The sequence below is a fragment of the Heteronotia binoei genome, chromosome 8, assembly GCF_032191835.1.
Source record: "Heteronotia binoei isolate CCM8104 ecotype False Entrance Well chromosome 8, APGP_CSIRO_Hbin_v1, whole genome shotgun sequence".
NCBI classification, from domain to species: Eukaryota; Metazoa; Chordata; class Lepidosauria; order Squamata; family Gekkonidae; genus Heteronotia; species Heteronotia binoei.
In genome coordinates this window covers 119,007,381-119,026,991 of record NC_083230.1, presented here as the reverse complement: position 1 = coordinate 119,026,991, position 19,611 = coordinate 119,007,381, and the positions used below count along the sequence as shown (strand labels likewise).

At 46.8% G+C, this 19,611-nt stretch overlaps 1 protein-coding gene across 1 annotated transcript in view; it reads right to left on the bottom strand.

Annotated features, from left to right (window-relative positions):
* SFMBT2 (Scm like with four mbt domains 2) overlaps nt 1-19,078 on the bottom strand; it is a 96,898-nt gene extending 77,820 nt beyond the window's left edge. The window contains exons 1-3 of the mRNA XM_060245974.1: nt 18,925-19,078; nt 18,098-18,192; nt 14,287-14,527 (exon numbers count right to left, since the gene is read on the bottom strand). Coding sequence (XP_060101957.1) covers nt 14,287-14,527; nt 18,098-18,192; nt 18,925-19,030 — 442 coding nt within the window. The 5' untranslated portion in view covers nt 19,031-19,078. The remainder of the gene's footprint in view (nt 1-14,286; nt 14,528-18,097; nt 18,193-18,924) is intronic.
* Between the last annotated feature and the right edge of the window lie 533 nt (nt 19,079-19,611).

Here is a 19,611-nt window from a genome sequence, read left to right as displayed (position 1 = left end):
CTGCTGCCTAATCTTAAATAGGTACACACAGGGCCCAGCCCGACGTGGCTCAGCCCAACCCAACAGGATCCGGCCCAACAAGGTCTCATTTATGTTAGATCCAGCCCTCATAACAAATTAGTTCAGCATCCCTATACTAGACTGATAGCCTTAACCACTACATTTATTTATTTATTATTTGATTTGATTTGATTTATATCCCGCCCTACCCCACCGAAGCGGGCTCAGGGCGGCTCACAGCGTAAAAGTTCTAACAATAAAAGTCAGAATTAAAATACAATAGCATTAAAATACAAAAAAAACACAATAGCAATTTACATAATTAAAACGTTAATATCAATACATCAATCCAACAGTGTGCTATCTATAGACTTCTTTCAGTATTTTGGTGCCGGTCAGTTATAAGCCAACCGGAAGAGGGCTGTCTTACAGGCCTTGCAGAACTGTCCAATATCCCGCAGGGCCCTGACCTCTTCCGGTAACTGGTTCCACCAGCAAGGGGGCTGTGATTGAGAAGGCCCTGTCCCTGGTTGACTTCAAGCGGGACTCCTTTGGCCCGGGGATTACGAACAGACTTTGAGAGCCAGATCGCAGTACTCTCTGGGGGACATACATCACACCAGCTTTCCAAACATCCAGAACTAAACACCAGCAAGCATGTGAAAATAGGGTATCCTTCCTAGGGTTGCCAATCCCCAGGTGGGGGCAGGGGATCCCCCGATTTGGCAGCCCTCCCCCCGCTTCAGGGTCATCAGAAAGCATGGGGTGGGGGGGTGGAAATGTCTGCTGGGCACTCCATGATTCCCTATGGAGATCGATTCCCATAGGACAGGGGTGGCCAACGGTAGCTATCCAGATGTTTTTTGCCTACAGCTCCCATCAGCCCCAGCCAATGGCCATGCTGGCTGGGGCTGATGGGAGTTGTAGGCAAATAAAAAATCTGGAGAGCTACCGTTGGCCACCCCTGCCATAGGATATAATGGAGAACTGATCTTTGGGTATCTGAAACTCTGGGGGAGCTATGTTTTGAGGTAGTGCCACCAGATTTTCAGCATAGTATCCAGTGCCTCTCCTCAAAGTACCCTACAAGTTTCAAAAAGATTGGACCAGGGGCTCCAATTCTATGAGACCCCAAAGAAGGTGCCCTTATCCTTCATTATTTCCAGTGGAGGGAGGGCATTTAAATGGTGTGCGGTCCCTTTCAATGTGATGGCCAGGACTCCCCTTGGAGTTTAATTATGCTTGTCACAACCTTGCTCCTGGCTCCACCCCCAGTGTCTCCTGGCTCCACCCCCAAAGTCCCCAGATATTTTTTGAATCAGACTTGGAAACCCTAGCCCTTCCTGAAATGGTGTGGGTAATGCATGGGGAAAGGAAAGGTCCCCTGGGCAAGCACCAGTCGTTTCCGACTCTGGGGTGATTTTGTTTTCACAACGTTTTCATAGCAGACTTTTTACGAGGTGGTTTGCCATTGCCTTCCCCAGTCTTTTACACTTCCCCCCAGCAAGCCGGGTATTCATTTGACCGACCTCGGAAGGATGGAAGGCTGAGTCAACTTTGGGCTGGCTACCTGAACCAGCTTCCGCTGGGATCGAACTCAGGTCGTGAGCAGAGAGTTCAGACCACAGTACTGCTGCTTTACCACACTGCGCCACGGGGCTTCATGTTTCTTAACGCGCTGAGGCCTATATCGTTCCTTTGGATCATAACATTTTGGTGTGACTCATTTTGTAAGCTTTCTTGAGTTGCCATTTACAATGAGAAAAGAAAGGAAAGGTCCCCTGTGCAAGCACCAGTCGTTTCCGACTCTGGGGTGACGTTGCTTTCACAACATTTTCACAGTAGACTTTTTACGGGGTGCTTTGCCATTGCCTTCCCCAGTCCTCTACACTTTCCCCCCAGCAAGCTGGGGACTCATTTGGCCGACCTCGGAAGGATGGAAGGCTGAGTCAATCTTGGGCTGGCTACCTGAACCAGCTTCCGCTGGGATCGAACTCAGGTCGTGAGCAGAGAGTTCAGACCACAGTACTGCAGTACTGCTGCTTTACCACCCTGCGCCACGGGGCCGCTTTAAAAAAGAAGAACAACAAAAAGATTTACAACCCACAAAAAGATTTACAGTCCACAGCGAGATCTGGCGCTGGTCACTACCGGCAAATCCATCACGCAAACGACAGTTGTCAAAGGCTGCAAAACCTGACCCGCAAAAAAGAAAAACCAATCGATCATATCTCTTGCGTGCTGGGGAGGAGACGACCAGGGCCGTGACAAAACCTAATGAAGCCGCACAATGGAACTATTCTAAATTAGCTATTTAATTAACTCCCAGTCCTCCCGTCCTCGAGGCAGAAAGACCACCTGCTGGTTGGTGGAGAGAAAATGTGATGAGGCTGCTACCATCACGCCAAAGCCAGTCTGCCTACGGTTGCCAACTTCCAGGTGGGTGACTGGAGAAAAACCGCAGGTTTTCGTGAAAACCAGCCTCAGGCAAATAAATCAATTCCGCCAGAAACTTACAAATATATCAAATATAATCTCACACTCTCCTCAAACCTATACTCTTCTAAACATACCCTTACGAAATGGGACAACATAGGAAGATCCCCTAGTCTGGAGCCCCTCCCCCTGCTTCAGCCTCATCAGGGGGGGGGGAAGAGAGGGAAATGTCTGCTGGCCCCTCCGTTATTCCTTATGGAGACCAGTTCCCAGAGTATAATGGAGAATTGATCTGTGGGTATCTGGGGCTCTGGAGGGCTATGTTTTGAAGTAGAGGAACCAAATTTTCCTCTCCTCAAAACACCCTCCAGGTTTCAAAGCAATTAGATCAGGGGGGTCCAATTCTATGAGCCCCCAAGGAAGATGCCCCTATTCTTCATTATTTCCAACGGAGGGAAGGCATTTAAAAGGTGAGCGGTCCCTTTAAATGTGATGGCTAGAACTCCCTTTGGAGTTCAGTTATGCTTCTCACATTCTTGCTCCTGGCTCCACCCCCAAAGTCCCCAGATATTTCTTCAATTGGACTAGGCAACCCTAATTACAGTTGACCTCCAGGTGTCAGAGATGAGAAATTACTGATTTGCAGAGTGGGCTCTATGACATTATATCCCAGAGCCAGTTTGGTGTAGTGGTTAAGTGTACGGACTCTTATCTGGGAGAACCGGGTTTGATTCCCCGCTCCTCCACTTGCACCTGCTAGCATGGCCTTGGGTCAGCCATAGCCCTGGCAGAGGTTGTCCTTGAAAGGGCAGCTGCTGTGAGAGCCCTCTCCAGCCCCACCCACCTCACAGGGTGTCTGTTGTGGGGGAGGAAGGTAAAGGAGATTGTGAGCCGCTCTGAGACTCTTTGGAGTGGAGGGCGGGATATAAATCCAATATCTTCATCTACCTCACAGGGTGTCTGTTGTGGGGGAGGAAGGTAAAGGAGATTGTGAGCCGCTTTGAGACTCTTCGGAGTGGAGGGCGGGATATAAATCCAATATCTTTCTTTCTTTCTTTCTTTGCTGTCCCTTTCTCCACAAGAGCTCTGTCCTTCCAGGCTGCAGCCCCTCCCCATCTCCAGGAATTTCCCAACCCAGAGTTGGCAACTGTCCTTGCTGCATTCGGGACTCCAAGCTGCGATCTACCTAACGTCACCCAATCTAAATTTACCTCCTCCGAAACACACCCATTCTTACATCTTTGGTTTTATAAAGGTAAAGGTAGAGGTAGTCCCCTGTACAATCACCAGTCGTTTCCGACTCTGGAGTGACGTCACATCGCAATGTTTTCATGGCAGACTTTTTTACGGGGTGGTTTGGCATTGCCTTCCCCAGTCATCTACGCTTTCCCCCCAGCAAGCTGGGTACTCATTTGACCAACTTCAGAAGAACGTAAGAGAAGCCATGCTGGATCAGACCAATCGCCCGTCCAGTCCAACACTCTGTGTCACACAGTGGTCAAAAAACCCACTTTAAAATGGATAGAAGGAAGTACTTCTTCACCCAAAGGGAGATTAACATGTGGAATTCACTGCCACAGGAGGTGGTGGCGGCTACAAGCATAGCCAGCTTCAAGAGGGGGTTAGATAAAAACATGGAGCAGAGGTCCATCAATGGCTATTAGCCACAGTATGTGTGTGTATTTGGCCACTGTGTGACACAGAGTGTTGGACTGGATGGGCCATTGGCCTGATCCAACATGGTTTCTCTTATGTTCTTAACCCAGGTGCCATCAGGAGGTCCATCAGTGGGGAAGGATGGAAGGCTGAGTCAACCTTGAGCTGGCTTCCTGAACCCAGCTTCTGCCGGGATCGAACTCAGGTCGTGAGCAGAGAGCTCAGACTGCAGTACTGCAGCTTTACCACTCTGCGCCATGGGGCTCCTTATTTTGATTTTATAGCTCCGCACAAATCTATGTAAACTAGCAGAATTAAAAGGCGACTGAGCTGTCGCTGGTGGAAAAAAACGAAGTAACTAACCACTAAGTAACTAACCACTAAGTATTACATAACGCTATCTTTGAATAACGTCTCTGGAGGAATTAGCAAATTTATGGCCCTTATAATAAAGAGCAGCATTAGCCGCCTGGAGGGTTTGCGTGAGGAAATGACTCCTTCTCTTCCCTACCGATTTTGTCTCCCCAGCTCCGTCTCCTCAAAGACCGCTTTGCTTACTGGGCTGTTTAAGAAAAATAAATGTGTTTTCCATATATCACCCTCAGAATACAACAAGAAGTTAATTAAAACAATATTTGCAAGAGGAGAGAAGCAAAGGGTGCTTTTTGTTTGCGAAGGCTGGATTTAAGCTGCTTCAAAAGGAATTAGGACTGAAAATTCAGACCTGGACAGATTCTGAGAATTGTACACAGTATTCCAAATGAGGCTTCACCATCGATTTATACAGGGGCATTATGATACTGGCTGATTTGTTTTCAGTCCCCTTCCTAATAATTCCCACCAGGGCGATGGCCTTTTTTATTGCCATCGTACACTATCTCGACATTTTCGGCGAGTTATCTACCACGACCCCAAGATCTCTCTCTTGGTCAGTCTCCGCCAGTTCACATCCTTGTATTTATAGAAGAAGAAGATGAAGATATTGGATTTATATCCCGCCCTCCACTCCGAAGAGTCTCAGAGCGGCTCACAATCTCCTTTACCTTCCTCCCCCACAACAGACAGCCTGTGAGGTGGGTGGGGCTGGAGAGGGCTCTCACAGCAGCTGCCCTTTCAAGGACAACCTCTGCCAGAGCGATGGCTGACCCAAGGCCATTCCAGCAGGCGCAAGTGGAGGAGTGGGGAATCAAACCTGGTTCTCCCAGATAAGAGTCCGCACACTTAACCACTACACCAAACTGGCTCGGATATTTGACCCAGTGTGCATTACCTTGCACTTGGCCACGTTGAACCTCATTTGCCATGTTGACACCCACTCACCCAGCCTTGACAGATCCCTTTGGAGTGCCTTACAATCCTCTCTGGTTCCCACCACCCTGAACAATTTAGTGTCATCCACAAACTTAGACACTTCACTGCTTACTCTGTGGCATCTCTAGGGTTGCCAGCTCTGGGTGGGAATTTCCTGGATTTTGGGGGGGGGGGGGTGGAGTCTGGCTATGGTGGAGTTTGGAATGAGACAGGACAGGACCTCTATAATGCCAGAGTCCACCCTCCAGAGCAGCCATTTTCTCCAGGGGAACTGATCTCTGACAACTGGAGATCAGTTGTAACAGCAAGAGATCTCCAGGCAGTACCAGGAGGTTGGCAGCCCTAGTCACCTAGGTTGAAAGCACCTCAGGGCTTGACTTGTCCTCGCTTGTTAAAGAGAAGCACACGAAAAATCCTTTCCTTCCTCTACTTCCTTCATTTCCCAGCCATAATAAAGGCGGAGAAGATATTTTCGCAAACACGGCACAGGATCGTTGCATTACAAAATGTTCCACGACATCCCAGCATGAGTTATTCAGTTTTACAGACCCATAAATCCCACTCTCTTTATTTTACCACACACACTGCCCATATGTATCCTGCCAGAAGGATGTCGCTTCAAAATAAAAATGGGCTTCTAACGAGGAGAGCAGGCTGTATCAGAAACTCAGGGTTTCCCAACTTCGATCATTCAGAGAATTCAGGTTTGTGTGAAAACCATGGGATTGGCAGGAAACCTGTATATCTTCCCTTAGCTGACAGACATTTTCACATTGCCATGGCAACAGCCAGTAGCGCTTTCCCATACACTAAATAACGCACTTTCAAATCTACTTTGCCACTGGACTTCACTGTGCGAAATGGCCAAATTCATTTGCAAACTGTTGCTTGAAGTGGATCGGAACTGCATTATTCAGCACCGGGGTGGCCAATCTTGGTTAATGTAAGAGCCACACAGAATAAACATCAGATGTTTGAGAGCCTCAAGACGTGAACGTCAGATGTTTGAGAGCCGTGAAACTTGAACATCAGATGTCTGAGGGAAGGGAGGACGGTAGGAAGATAAAACGTGGGGAGGGGGGAAGGAGAGTTGGAAAGAAAGCAACTTTAAGTGCATTCTCCAAGCCACTTGGCTGGCTTGGAGAAGCAATTTAAAGACGAAATGCTTCTGAGCTGGCTGATTGGGCAGTGGGGGCTTCAAAACCCAAAAAATATGTGTGAAAGAGCCACATTTGGCTCCTGAGCCACCGTTTTGGCCACCCCGATTTAGCATGCGTGAAAGCATCTTTAAGACCAATGAGTGCTAACGTTTTAAGCTTGTTTTAAGTTTTTAAAAAATATATATATTTGTGTTTGTCTGTGTCCTTTGTAAAATTTAGATCTCTGCTACCTAATCTTCAACAGGTACACACATGGCCCGGCTCGACACGCCCCACCCAACCTGACATGGCCCAGCCCAACAAGGTCGGCTCAGTGGTGGAGCATCTGCTTGGGAAGCAGAAGGTCCCAGGTTCAATCCCTGGCATCTCCCAAAAAGGGTCCAGGCAAATAGGTGTGAAAAGCCTCAGCTTGAGACCCGGGAGAGCCGCTGCCAGTCTGAGAAGACAATACTGACTTTGATGGACCGAGGGTCTGATTCAGTATAAGGCAGCTTCATATGTTCATATATGTTCATTTATGTCAGATCTGGCCCTCATAACAAATGAGTTCGACACCCCAGATTTAAAGACGAACAAAACTTGCGGCAGGGTGTTTGTCCCCTGCCCCAAATTTTGTCAGTCTTTCAGGTGCTACTGGACTCTTGGTCTTTTCTGAGCAACGTATTAGAAGACATGTGTTTTTCTAGCATATCATTAACAAAAAAGAGGAAACACCCTCTCAAGCCAGCACAAGGCAAGCAACAGGAATGAATGGGTGCAACAGATGCACTCAGAAACGTGTGGTTGCTTGCAAGGTCGAGTTAGAACCCAGCTGCAAAACACTACACGCTACAAGGGCTTTCCTGTTTTCAGCTGTGAAATGCAGGCCGGGGGGATACAAGATGCCTCTTTTCCCTTGGCAGCGTCGAAGCCTTTAAAACTCAGTGCAATAGCACATTCTTATCAAGGTCAAGACGTCCTTATTCGACGGATGCCAAGACCTTCTACACACTCGAACTGCCCAAAGACACAAAAGGTTGCTGTGTCGAGAGAACTCTAGTATTGCTGCGCTCCTAATTCCATCGGTCTTAACGGAGACTTCCTGGATGCTAGAAGCAGAGTTTCAAAACCACTGTGACGAACTTGTTTCCTTCTGTAAAAGACAATATCCTGCTTACGTTTTGTTTAGAAAGGAGGAGGAAGAAACACAGGGCTTCATAGGGATACCAACCTCCAGATAGGACCTGGAGAACTCCCAGGATTACAACTTATCTCCAGACTACAGAGATCAGATCCACCGGAGAAAATGGATGCTTTGGAGGCAGAATTCAGAACATAAAAGGAGCCATGTTGGATCAGGCCAATGGCCTATCCAGTCCAACACTCTGTGTCACACAGTGGCAAAAAAAAAGAAAAACACCAGGTGCTATCAGTGGGGCCAGGACAATAGATTCTTTGGCATCTTACCCCATTGAGGTCTCTATCCCTCCCAAGCTCCATTCCCAAATCTCCAGGAGTTTCCCAGCCTGGATCTGGCAACCCTATGAGAGATGGATGGTTGGCAACATCTATACTTGCTGGATAAGAACGTAAGAGAAGCCATGTTGGATGAGGCCAGACTTCCTGATGGTGCCAGTGTCGGACTGCATGGGCCATTGGCATGATAAGAGGCCAACATGGCTTCTCTTATGTTCTTATGTGACACAGAGTGGCAGACTGCATGGGCCACTGGCCTGATCCAACATGGCTTCTCTTATGTGACACAGAGTGTTGGACTGGATGGGTCACTGGCTGATCCAACATGGCTTCTCTTACGTTCTTATGTGACACAGAGTGTTGGACTGGATGGGCCTTTGGCCTGATCCAGCATGGCTTCTCTTATGTTCTTATGTGACACAGAGTGTTAGACTGGATGGGCCATTGGCCTGATCCAACATGGCTTCTCTTATGTTCTTATGTGACACAGAGTGTTGGACTGGATGGGCCTTTGGCCTGATCCAACATGGCTTCTCTTATGTTCTTATGTGACACAGAGTGTTGGACTGGATGGGCCACTGGCCTGATCCAACATGGCTTCTCTTATGTTCTTATGTGACACAGAGTGTTGGACTGGATGGGCCATTGGCCTGATCCAACATGGCTTCTCTTATGTTCTACCGTCAGCAATAGGTTTAGTGTTGCCAAATCCGAGTTGATACCTGGAGTTCTGGAATTACAACTCATCAACTCCAGATATCAGTTATCTTTGAAGACATGGCAGTTTTGGAGCTGGGCATGATGGCGCCACCCCCGTGCTGGGTTCTCTTCCCTTCCCAAACTCTGTCCTTTTGAGGAGCTGCCCCCAAATCCGCAGACATTTTCCAAAATCAGAGTTGGCAGCTTTAAGCTTCTGCTTGCACGGCCAAGATGAACGGCGTCTCGTTTTCCCACAGCCGGCGTTACAATTAACATCCGCTCATTCAAACAAAGAACATATTCCCTCATTTAAATAAAGTTCATTTTGCTCCGCAGGGTAAACAGAGAAGCTTGCTTTTGCAATTCAAATGACACCAATTTGCAAATGAGAAACTGTGTGTGTATCTGTATACCATTAAGGAACAGGCAGAAGAGAAGTACATTTTACTCTTCTGTGATTTTTCAGCGGCAAAGGGATGGAATGTAAACTCAATTATTTATGTATGTGAGTGAGCCGCTTTTTTAATAGCTTACAAAGTTTTGTGGGGGGTAGAAATTGGAAGAGTAGCTACAAAAGCTAGATAAGCATGTATAGAACAACCTTCCAAGTAAAATGCATCAACGTTTGCTTTGGACATCGATAGCTATGAAGATGCAACGGCTTCACAATGGTGGGCCCCTGTCACCTTCCGTGTCAATCAACCAATCAAATTTATTGTTACAGTCAATGACCAGCTCATTCAATTTGCACATATTTCACATGTTAAAGCAGCCGAAGGAAAAAAATAAGAAGAAATAGAGGAAGAGAAGGAGAAGATGATAATGACATTGGATTTATACCCCACCCTTAATTCTGACGGCTCACAATCTCCTTTACCTCCCCACAACAGATACCTGGTGAGGTGGGTGGGGCTGAGAGAGCTCTGATAGAAGTTGTCCTTTCAAGGACAGCTGCCTGGTGAGGTGGGTGGGGCTGAGAGAGCTCTGATAGAAGTTGCCCTTTCAAGGACAGCTCTGCGAGAGCTACGACTGACCCAAGACCATTCTAGCAGCTGCAAGTGGAGGAGTGGGGAATCACACCCGGGTCTCCTAGATAAGAGTCCGCGCACTTAACCACTACACCAGACGGGCTTAGGAGACCTGGTTCAAATTCCCACTAGGCCAAGAATACCTGCTGAGTGACTTCTTAGCTCAATAATGGTAGGCATCAGAACAAAGAGGCGGCTTAAAGTTTTAAATAGGAGCAGGGCTCATTTTGTACCAGGAGCTCCTTTGCACATTAGGACACACACCCCTGTTGTAGCCAGTCCTCCTGGAGCTTACAGCAGGCCCTGTATGAAGGCCCTGTATGAAGGCCTAAATCGTCCTCCCGCTGCCCTGAGCTGCATTCTCAACCTGCTGCGGCCCTGGGGAGCAACTATTTGCCCTGGTAGGAAAACATACATATGTATTGATGTCTAAGATCCTAGGATATGAATTTAACAAAGAAGCAGAGACTTTTCTGCTGGGATTACAAATGGAAAAATTTCCAAAAGAAGATAGAACTTTAATATGGTACTTGCTCTCAGCTGCTAGGACATTGTATGCGCAGTTGTGGAAGCAAGAAAAAATACCAGAAAAATGGGACTGGACTATAAAAGTTATGTCATGGAGTGAAATGGACAAGCTAACAAGAAAACTAAGAGACTGCGATTTAGAACTTTTTAATCGGGAGTGGAAGAAATTCAGAAGATATGTAGAAAAAGAGTGGAAAATAAAAGGACATTGGACAATTTTTGAAGATTAAGACCTTTAAGACAAGAATATAACTTTTGAAGGGGGGATCTTTTTCTTAATCAATTTTTGTTTTTTCTTGATAGTTAAAGGTACCTTTAATATTTGTTTTTTTTTAAAAAAAAAATAACACTGGCGGGGGTCAATTATTGGGGGGAGGGGTGGGAGAAAAGTAAGATGTGGGGTAGAATGATGTTTTTTTTTTATCTTAAGCTTTTAATAAGTTGTAGATATAGTTCTACTACCATATGTTACTAATAAAAATTGTTTATACATAAAAGCAAGTTTCTCATATCAGGCAAACAACTTCTCCCAGGGGTCCTGTTCTGAACCCAAACTGCAAGCCTGAGAGCTATGAAACTCTAGAACATATCTTTGCAAAGTGCATAGCGGGCCTGGGTCTTTCCCAAAGTCGACCACAAGGTCACAGAACACATAAGAACATAAGAGAAGTCATGTTGGATCAGGCCAGTGGCCCACCCAGTCCAACACTCTGTGTCACAGAGTGGCCATAAAACCCAAGTGCCATCAAGAGGTCCACCAGTGGGGCTAGATGCCCTTCCACTGTGCCCCCCCCTCCAAGTACAAGAATACAGAGCATCACTGCCCCAGACAGAAGTTCCAACAATAAGCTGTGGCTAATAGCCAATGGTGGACCTCTGCTCCATATGCTTATCCAATCCCCTCTTGAAGCTGTCTATGCTTGTAGCCGCCGCCACCTCCTGTGGCAGTGAATTCCACGTGTTAATCACCCTTTGGGTGAAGAAGGACTTCCTTTTATCCATTCTAACCGGATTGCTCAGCAATTTAATTGAATGCCCACGAGTTCTCGTATTGTGAGAAAGGGAGAAAAGGACTTCTCTACTTTCTCCATCCCATGAATAATCCTGTAAACCTCTATCATGTCACCCTGCAGTCGATGTCTCTCCAAGCTAAAGAGCCTCAAGCGTTTCAATCTTTCTTCATAGGGGAAGTGTTCCAAACCTTTAATCATTCTAGTTGCCCTTTTCTGGACTTTTTCCAATGCTATAATATCCTTTTTTGAGGTGCGGTGACCAGAATTGTACACAGTATTCCAAATGATACTGCATCATCAATTTATACAGTGGCATTATGATACTGGCTGATTTGTTTTTGGTTCCCTTCCTAATAATTCCCAGCATGGCGTTGGCCTTCTGGTTTCCCCACACATTGTACGTTGGGGGTTTTCAAGTATTCCTGCATTCCATATACGCCTGCAAGCTGAAGTTAAATAGATTTCAGCATCTACCTGAAGCCTCCAGCTGTAAACCAGACATTGGTTTCTATCATGGCATTCGATAAAAATCTCTTGACCTTTGACCCCACGCTTTTATGGCTCGGTTTACTTTACAGCATGGCAGAATTCCCGGCCACCCAGTCTTCCTCTCAGCCAACAGAATTAATTAGAAATCACATCATAAAAGCTTAGTTTGAGAGGCCAATAAAAGGAAAACAAGGTCTGAACTCCATGCGAATCAGTCAAATTCATTACTGCCAAGGCCGCAAACCTTTCACAGACTCACAGTCTGGTTCTGCTCCCCGCACCCTGATGCTTTGCTTCTACGAAACGACTGCCCTAGAAGCATATTAAAAACCCAGCAACTTAATAAAACACCACAGAAACCATTCTCTGGCAAACGTGCTTCAAAGGGAGGCTCCAGCGTGAAAGGGTTAAGTTGGAATTCATCAAGGAATTGGGACTGCATTTTGCAAGGAGGTGGATTTAATTAGTTGATGCAGCTGTTCAGCAGCTTTGCTAAACTACAGAAAGCCCATTATTGACATTGGAAATGGTTTCTGTCGTTTTCCTGATCGTATCTACATTTCAATAATAATAATTTACACAATTTACATCCCTCATCAGTGCCACCGAGGCACATAAGACTCAAAACAAAACAACAAAAAACCCCCAGCATTTAAAAACCATTAAACCACACAAAACTGCAGTTTAAGCCAATTTAACACATACAATTATAGACAGACAGATAACCAGCCATGTTAGTTTGTCTGTAACAGAAGAAAAGAGCAAGAACATAGTAGCACCTTCAATATTTTTTGTGATAACATTTTATTGAAAAGGTAAAGGTAGTTCCCTGCGCAAGCACCAGTCGTTTCCAACTCTGGGATGAGCTTGGATCATGACGTTTTCTTGGCAGACTTTTTGCTGTGCGGTGGTTTGCCCTTGCCTTCCCCAGTCCTCTACACTTTCCCCCCAGCAAGCTGGGTACTCATTTTACTGGCCTTGGAAGGATGAGTCAACCTGGAGCCAGCTACCTGAACCCAGCTTCCGCCAGGATCAAACTCAGGTCATGAGCAGAAAGCTTAGACTGCAGTACTGCAGCTTACCGCTCTGTGCCATGGAGCTCCTTTTAACATTAATAATAAAAACCAGGTAAATTGGTATAGTATACACACACGACCATACAAATCTGACGATTCAATAATATAATAGATAAATATTAAAACGTATTTTAAAAACTGTTTATGCAATTAAGCAAGTTTCAATGAAGATATAACCTACTAATTTCTGGAACCTCATTTTGAGAGATTAGATATTCTTATATTGCAGGGGTGGCCAACAGTAGCTCTCCAGATGGTTTTTGCCAACAACTCCCGTCAGCACCAGCCATTGGCCATGCTGGCTGGGGCTGATGGGAGTTGTAGGCAAAAAACATCTGGAGAGCTACCGTTGGCCACCCCTGCTATATTGGATACCATACCAGTTCAAAAGTTGTATCCTGTGATTGGTTTGATAAGGATTTTGTAGCTGCAAAAATTTTCCTCAGAATGTATAAGTCCCAAAGTTTTTTTCCGCCAGAGGGTAATAGAAAACTTCTATTCACTTTTCCATAAGAGAGCAATTGTCGATTTCACAGCATATAGTAATATCGTTATGGTTTTACGTGTGGTATGTGGGATTATTTCCTCTGATCTTAGATTTAACAATGATGGCTCTGGAGAGATTTCTATCGGGCAACGGTGGCCAAACTGCGGCTCGGGAGTCACACGAGGCTCTTTCACACATGTTGCGTGGCACTCGAAGCCCCCCACCGCTCTGTTGGCCAGCTTGGAGAAGGCATTTCTCTCTTTAAATCACTTTGCGAAGCCAAGTCAGCTGGTGGCTTGGAGAGTGTATTTAAAGTTAAAGTTGCTTTCTTTCTACCTCTCTGTTGCAACAGAGGGACGGTGGCTCAGTGGTAGAGCATCTGCTTGGGAAGCAGAAGGTCCCAGGTTCAATCCCTGGCATCTCCAAAAAAGGGTCCAGGCAAATAGGTGTGAAAAACCTCAGCTTGAGACCCTGGAGAGCCGCTGCCGGTCTGAGAAGACAATACTGACTTTGATGGACCAAGTGTCTGATTCAGTATAAGGCAGCTTCATATGTTCATATGTTCCCTCCTCTCGCCCCATCTATTTTTCCTCCCTTCCTCCCCTCCTTTCCTCCCTACAACATCGGACATCCATGTCTTGTGGCTTCCAAACATCTGACGATTATTCTATGTGGCTCTTACGTTAAGTCAGTTTGGCCACCCCTGCTATAAGGTAACTAGTAATATTCTTTGGATTATTAGCAACCAGACTTCTTGACCCAACAATGTATATAAAAGCCGATTTCGTGACATTTTTTCCAACAGGTGGGTGAAAAATTTGTAAACAGCCACCCCCGGTTTAGCCAAAAACTCTTTTGATTTCATTTCAACCTGTTGGTTCTGCTCTTGACCTTCCGGGGCAGCAGAAAACAACTTCGCATCTCTTTGGGAAAACGCGCCACACTCACCGCTAGGGGGCATCAGAACTTTGCCGTTCTGGGTGCACCAGCCCACGGAATGGAGGTCAGCCGTCATCACGTCGCACCAGAAGTCAGCCCGACGGTCCTCCCCGTAGCCGCAGTAACGCAGCAGCAACAGCTGGCCACATGTGGTGATGATGGTCGCCACCCAGTAAGTCTCTGGGTCGTGCTTGTTGGCCACCTCGAGCTTCATCCCGGGCTGGAAACTGCTCTGGAGGCTGGTTTCCACCTTGGGCAAGGAGAAAAGCAACACTGATATATTCCAGAAGCAAAGCAAAGCAAAGCAAATTTTATTCTTATATCCCGCCCTCCCCCGCCAAAGGCAGGCTCAGGGCGGCTCACAGACATGGCAAGCATGATTTGGTTAAAATAGATAAACAATAATTTAAATAGTACAATTACATAAGTTAATTAAAGTTTAAAAATATAAAAATAGAAGATTATAAAATATAAAGTATAAAAATAGATAGAAATAGGTGCTGTACTTCTATCGGTCACAGTTTACACATTATCATACATCAGTTCCAATTTCAACATGAGGTGGCTAAAGTTACAATAATTAATCAGTTTGGTCTGGTCCTGTTTTAAATGCGAGCTGAAAAAGAGAGGTTTTGCAAGCCCTGTGGAACTGGTTCAAGTCCCGCAGGGCTCGCACCATCTCTGGGAGTTGGTTCCACCAAAGAGGGGCCATTAGTGAAAAGGCTTGCTCCCGGGTTATCTTCAGTCTGGCCTCTCTTGGCCCAGGGATTTGTAGGAGGTTTTGGGAGCTAGATCTTAGTGCTCTCTGGGGAATATATGGGGAGAGGAGGTCCCGTAGGCTTTTCTGTGTAGGCAACAGAGTTCTGCTGCAGTGAACGTTTTAGAAAATTAGTTACTTGGGTGAACGGTGAGGGACTGTGGTCCACGCTACTATACATAGCTTGCTGAAAGTAGGATCATAATCAGGGGCGTCAAACTCATTTGTTAGGAGGGCCAAATATGTCATAAACGAGACCTTGTCTGGCCAGGCCCTGTGTGGCATAAAATGTAATGCCAGGTAGCAGAGATATAAACTTTATAAAGGATACAGAAACAACTTTTTTTTAAAAAGCTTAACATAAAACATGTTTAAAACATTAGCACTTGTTGGTCTTAAAGGTGCTTTCTTTGTATCTCTCCCACGGGATCCAAGGAACTGGGCGAAGGAAGCTCTGGCTCTTTCCTTCCTTCCCCAGGGGACCAGGAGGGAGAGGAGTCTCGGCCAATAGAAGGAGGGGAAACTTGGCTCAGCAGTTTTGGACATATGAAGCTGCCTTATACTGAATCAGACCCTCGGTCCATCAAAGTCAGTCTTGTCTACTCAGACTGGCAGCGGCTCTCCAGGGCCTCAAGCTGAGGTTTTTCACACCTATTTGCCTGGACCCTTTTTTTGGAGATGCCGGGGATTGAACCTGGGACCCTCTGCTTCCCAAGCAGATGCTCTACCACTGAGCCACCGTCCCTCCCTCCTTTGCTGTGCGTTTGAGAGAGCCTGACAAAACAAGCTATTCCTCCTCTCCTTCCTCCCCAAGGGAGGAGCCTCAGCCAATGGAGAAAATAGAGGCTTTGCTCTGTAGCTCCCGTGCTATCGAGCAAGCCTTGCAAAGCAAGCTGTGATGCAGAAGGAAGCAAGAGAGAGGGAGAAGGAAGCAGACAATAGTCAGTTGCTTTGGGGGCTGATAGAAGCCCTATGGGGCCTGATTCAGCCCCCAAGCTGCATGTTTGATACCCCTGTAAGCTTACATAAAATATAGGGTGTCAGCTGCCACAAGAAGCATACAAGCTGAGAGCAAGGCAGGTGTAAGAGGTTAGGAAGCAGGCCAGGTGGCTAATAAACAATTAGCCTCTTTCTCTACATTCCAAGCCAGAAGAAAACGGACCACTGGCCACCTACAACACTGTTAAAATAAAACCACCCAACTTCATCAGGCACACCGATTAACACAGGATTGGCTCCGGGCCAGATTATCCCCCAAGGTCAAGTGTGTTAGAGTGAAAACAAAGCCACTGACCCCATAATGCCTGAATTAGATCTTGCCATATCCCAACACTTAGAATGCCGGACGAGACAGGCCTCTGGTCTGGTCCAGAGGTCTATGCCCACCCCCCCCACCCCCCGCTCCCTTGAAAAGCTCCTCCAGATTCAACAAAAACACCTTTGATTAAAACATGGTTATTTAAGCTGAGGGAATATTTCTTGCTAGACAAAATAAACGACAATAAATTTGTTTCTGACCCCTCTCAAGCAGGGTTTCTGACCCCATTCTTTTTTTTCTTCGCAAGTGGAAAGCTTCCCTTTTGTGGAATATGGGCTCTCCAGTTCAATGTGGTTTGATATAATCCATGGACTATCTTTCTCTGTAGACATGAAAAACTTCAGCTTGAGACCCTGGAGAGCCGCTGCCAGTCTGAGTGGACAATACTGACTTCGATGGACTGAGGGTCCTTCTACTGAATAAGGCAGCTTCATATGTTCATATAATCCATCTCTACTACCATTGCACTGATCTCTATCATTTCATTCCTATGCCCCTCTCTTAACTCCCTTGCCCCTCTTCCTTCCTTCCTTGTGTTTGTTTGTCTCTTTGTATTTTTCTGAGAGCACCCAGCACTATTTATATGGTGAGCAGAATTGATAATCATTTTTTTCGAGATTTTGGAAGAAAAAAAAAGATAATCCCCTGTGCAAGCACCCGTCATTTCCGACTCTGGGGTGACGTTGCATCGCGACGTTTTCACAGCACACTTTTTAACGGGGTGGTTTGCCATTGCCTTCCCCAGTCATCTACGCTTTCCCCCAAGCAAGCTGGGTACTCTTTTTACCGGCCTTGGAAAGATGGAAGGCTGAGTCAACCTCGAGCCGGCTACCTGAACCCAGCTTCTGCTGGGATCGAACTCAGGTCGTGAGCAGAGAGCTCAGAGTGCAGTACTGCAGTTTTACCACTCTTCAAATGTACTTTGTTCTTATATTTGCCAATTTCAGCTATACAGTTATGCATATTTTGATATTTATTCTTTTAATAAAGTTTGATTGAATTTTTTTTGAAAAACACAAGATTTTCCTCTCCAAATTTCCCAAAACCCACCCTCCTTCCCCATGCTCCAGGAAATAGAAAAAGAAGAATTGCAGATTTATACCCCGCCCTTCTCCCTGAATCAGAGACTCAGAGCGGCTTACAGTCTCCTATGTCTTCTCCCCCCACAAGACACCCTGTGAGGTGGGTGGTGCTGAGAGGGCTCTCCCAGCAGCTGCCCTTTCAAGGACAACCTCTGCCAGAGCTATGGCTGACCCAAGGCCATTCCAGCAGCTGCAAGTGGAGGAGTGGAGAATCAAACCCGGTTCTCCCAGATAAGAGAGCTATGGCTGACCCAAGGCCATTCCATCAGCTGCAAGTGGAGGAGAGGGGAATCAAGCCCGGTTCTCCCAGATAAGAGAGCTCTGGCTGACCTAAGGCCATTCCATCAGCTGCAAGTGGAGGAGAGGGGAATCCAACCCGGTTCTCCCAGATAAGAGAGCTATGGCTGACCCCAGGCCATTCCAGCAGCTGCAAGAGGAGGAGTGGGGAATCAAACCCAGTTGTCCCAGATAAGAGAGCTCTGGCTGACCCAAGGCCATCCCAGCAGCTGCAAGTGGAGGAGTGGGGAATCAAGCCCGGTTCTCCCAGATAAGAGTCCGCGCACTTCACCCCGACACTGAATAGAAGACAAGGGCTTGGCCTTCCCTGTTTTCAAGCTCTGTCCTTGAATATTGAGGACTGAACAACCCAGGCAGAGTACATACATGCTTAAATGAAGTGTGAGGGGCGGCAGTAGCTCCTGATTCTTCCAAGTATTCGTCCCAGTTGAAATCAAGGTCCTCCGAATTTGAGCTTGCATCTAAAAACCACACAGAACGTAGAAAAAAAAAGTGGCTTACTGCAGGCAGTTACATCTTCTGTACCACGTGGCCGTAGCCAGGATTTTAAAAGTCGGGGAGCTTTTTAAAAAGTCAAGGGGCACCCTTTCCCATCCACTGCAGGGCGTGCCGCTTCTCAGAAGCTTTCTGGGACAGGGGCAAAAGCCGGAAAGCTCTGAAAGTGGCCTAGTCAAGGAAGTCAACGGAGAGAGACAGACAGAGAGACACAAAGAGAGAGAGAAAGAAACAGAGAAGCAGGCTGCCTCCAGAGAGCCCTCTGAAAGTCAGGGGGCAGTGCCCCCACAGCCCCCCCCCCCCTGCGGCTACAGGTTTGCACTTAGTCACATTTTCAAGACACAGGAATGTAAGAACATAAGGGAAGCCATGTTGGATCAGGCCAATGGCCCATCCAGTCCCACATTCTGTGTGACAGTGGCCAAAACCCAGGTGCCATCAGGAGGTCCACCAGTGGGGCCAGAACTCCAGAAGCCCTTCCACTGTGCCCCCCCCCGCCAAGTACCAAGAATATAGAACATCACTGTCCCAGACAGAACATTCCATCCACGGCTCTTTATACTTTCCCATTTTGAAGCCCACCCAAGAAACCAATCCCCACCCCTCAACAAGTTCTAGAGGAGAGTCAGTTTCCCAGATCCTAGTCCAAAACTTTAGCCATTACACCACACAGCCCAAGCAGACACTGTCTTGCCCACCTGATTCCAACTGCTCTGCATTCCCATTGGTCGGGCTCGGATTCGTCTCCTCCAAAAGGTGCTGAGCTTCGTGTATGCTAAAGATCACAGACGCCCTGGTCTCCATCGCACAGCCAAAGGGCTCTCTGCTTTCTAATACATCCTCGAATGCAATTTTCCTAGGCAGGGAAAGAAGAGAAACCAAGACAACTCTTTTATGGCCCCCCAGCTTTTATTTCCCCTCCAGCTTTCTTTCACATCACTCAGATTTGAGACCAACCAGGCTTAAACTTTCACACAGGCAAGAGAACGCATGTTCAATCTACCTTCCGTGCACTTTAGCGCAAGTGGATTTTGCCATTTTGGAAGAAGACAACTGCAGATTTATATCCCGCTCTTCCCTCTGAATCAGAGCGGCTTACAATCTCCTATAACTTCTTCCCCTACAACAGACACCCTGTGAGGCGGGTAGGGCTGAGAGGGCTCTCACAGCAGCTGCCCTTTCAAGGACAACCAGAGCTGTGGCTAACCCAAGGCCATCCCAGCAGCTGCAAGTGGAGGAGTGGGGAACCGAACCCGTTTCTCCCAGATCAGAGTCTGCACACTTAACCACTGCACCAAACTGGCGTTTACATTTTAAAGTCCAGTTGTAAAGTGGATCGAAAGGGCATTAATCAGTGTGTGTGTGAGCCACAAAGCCCAGAGTTG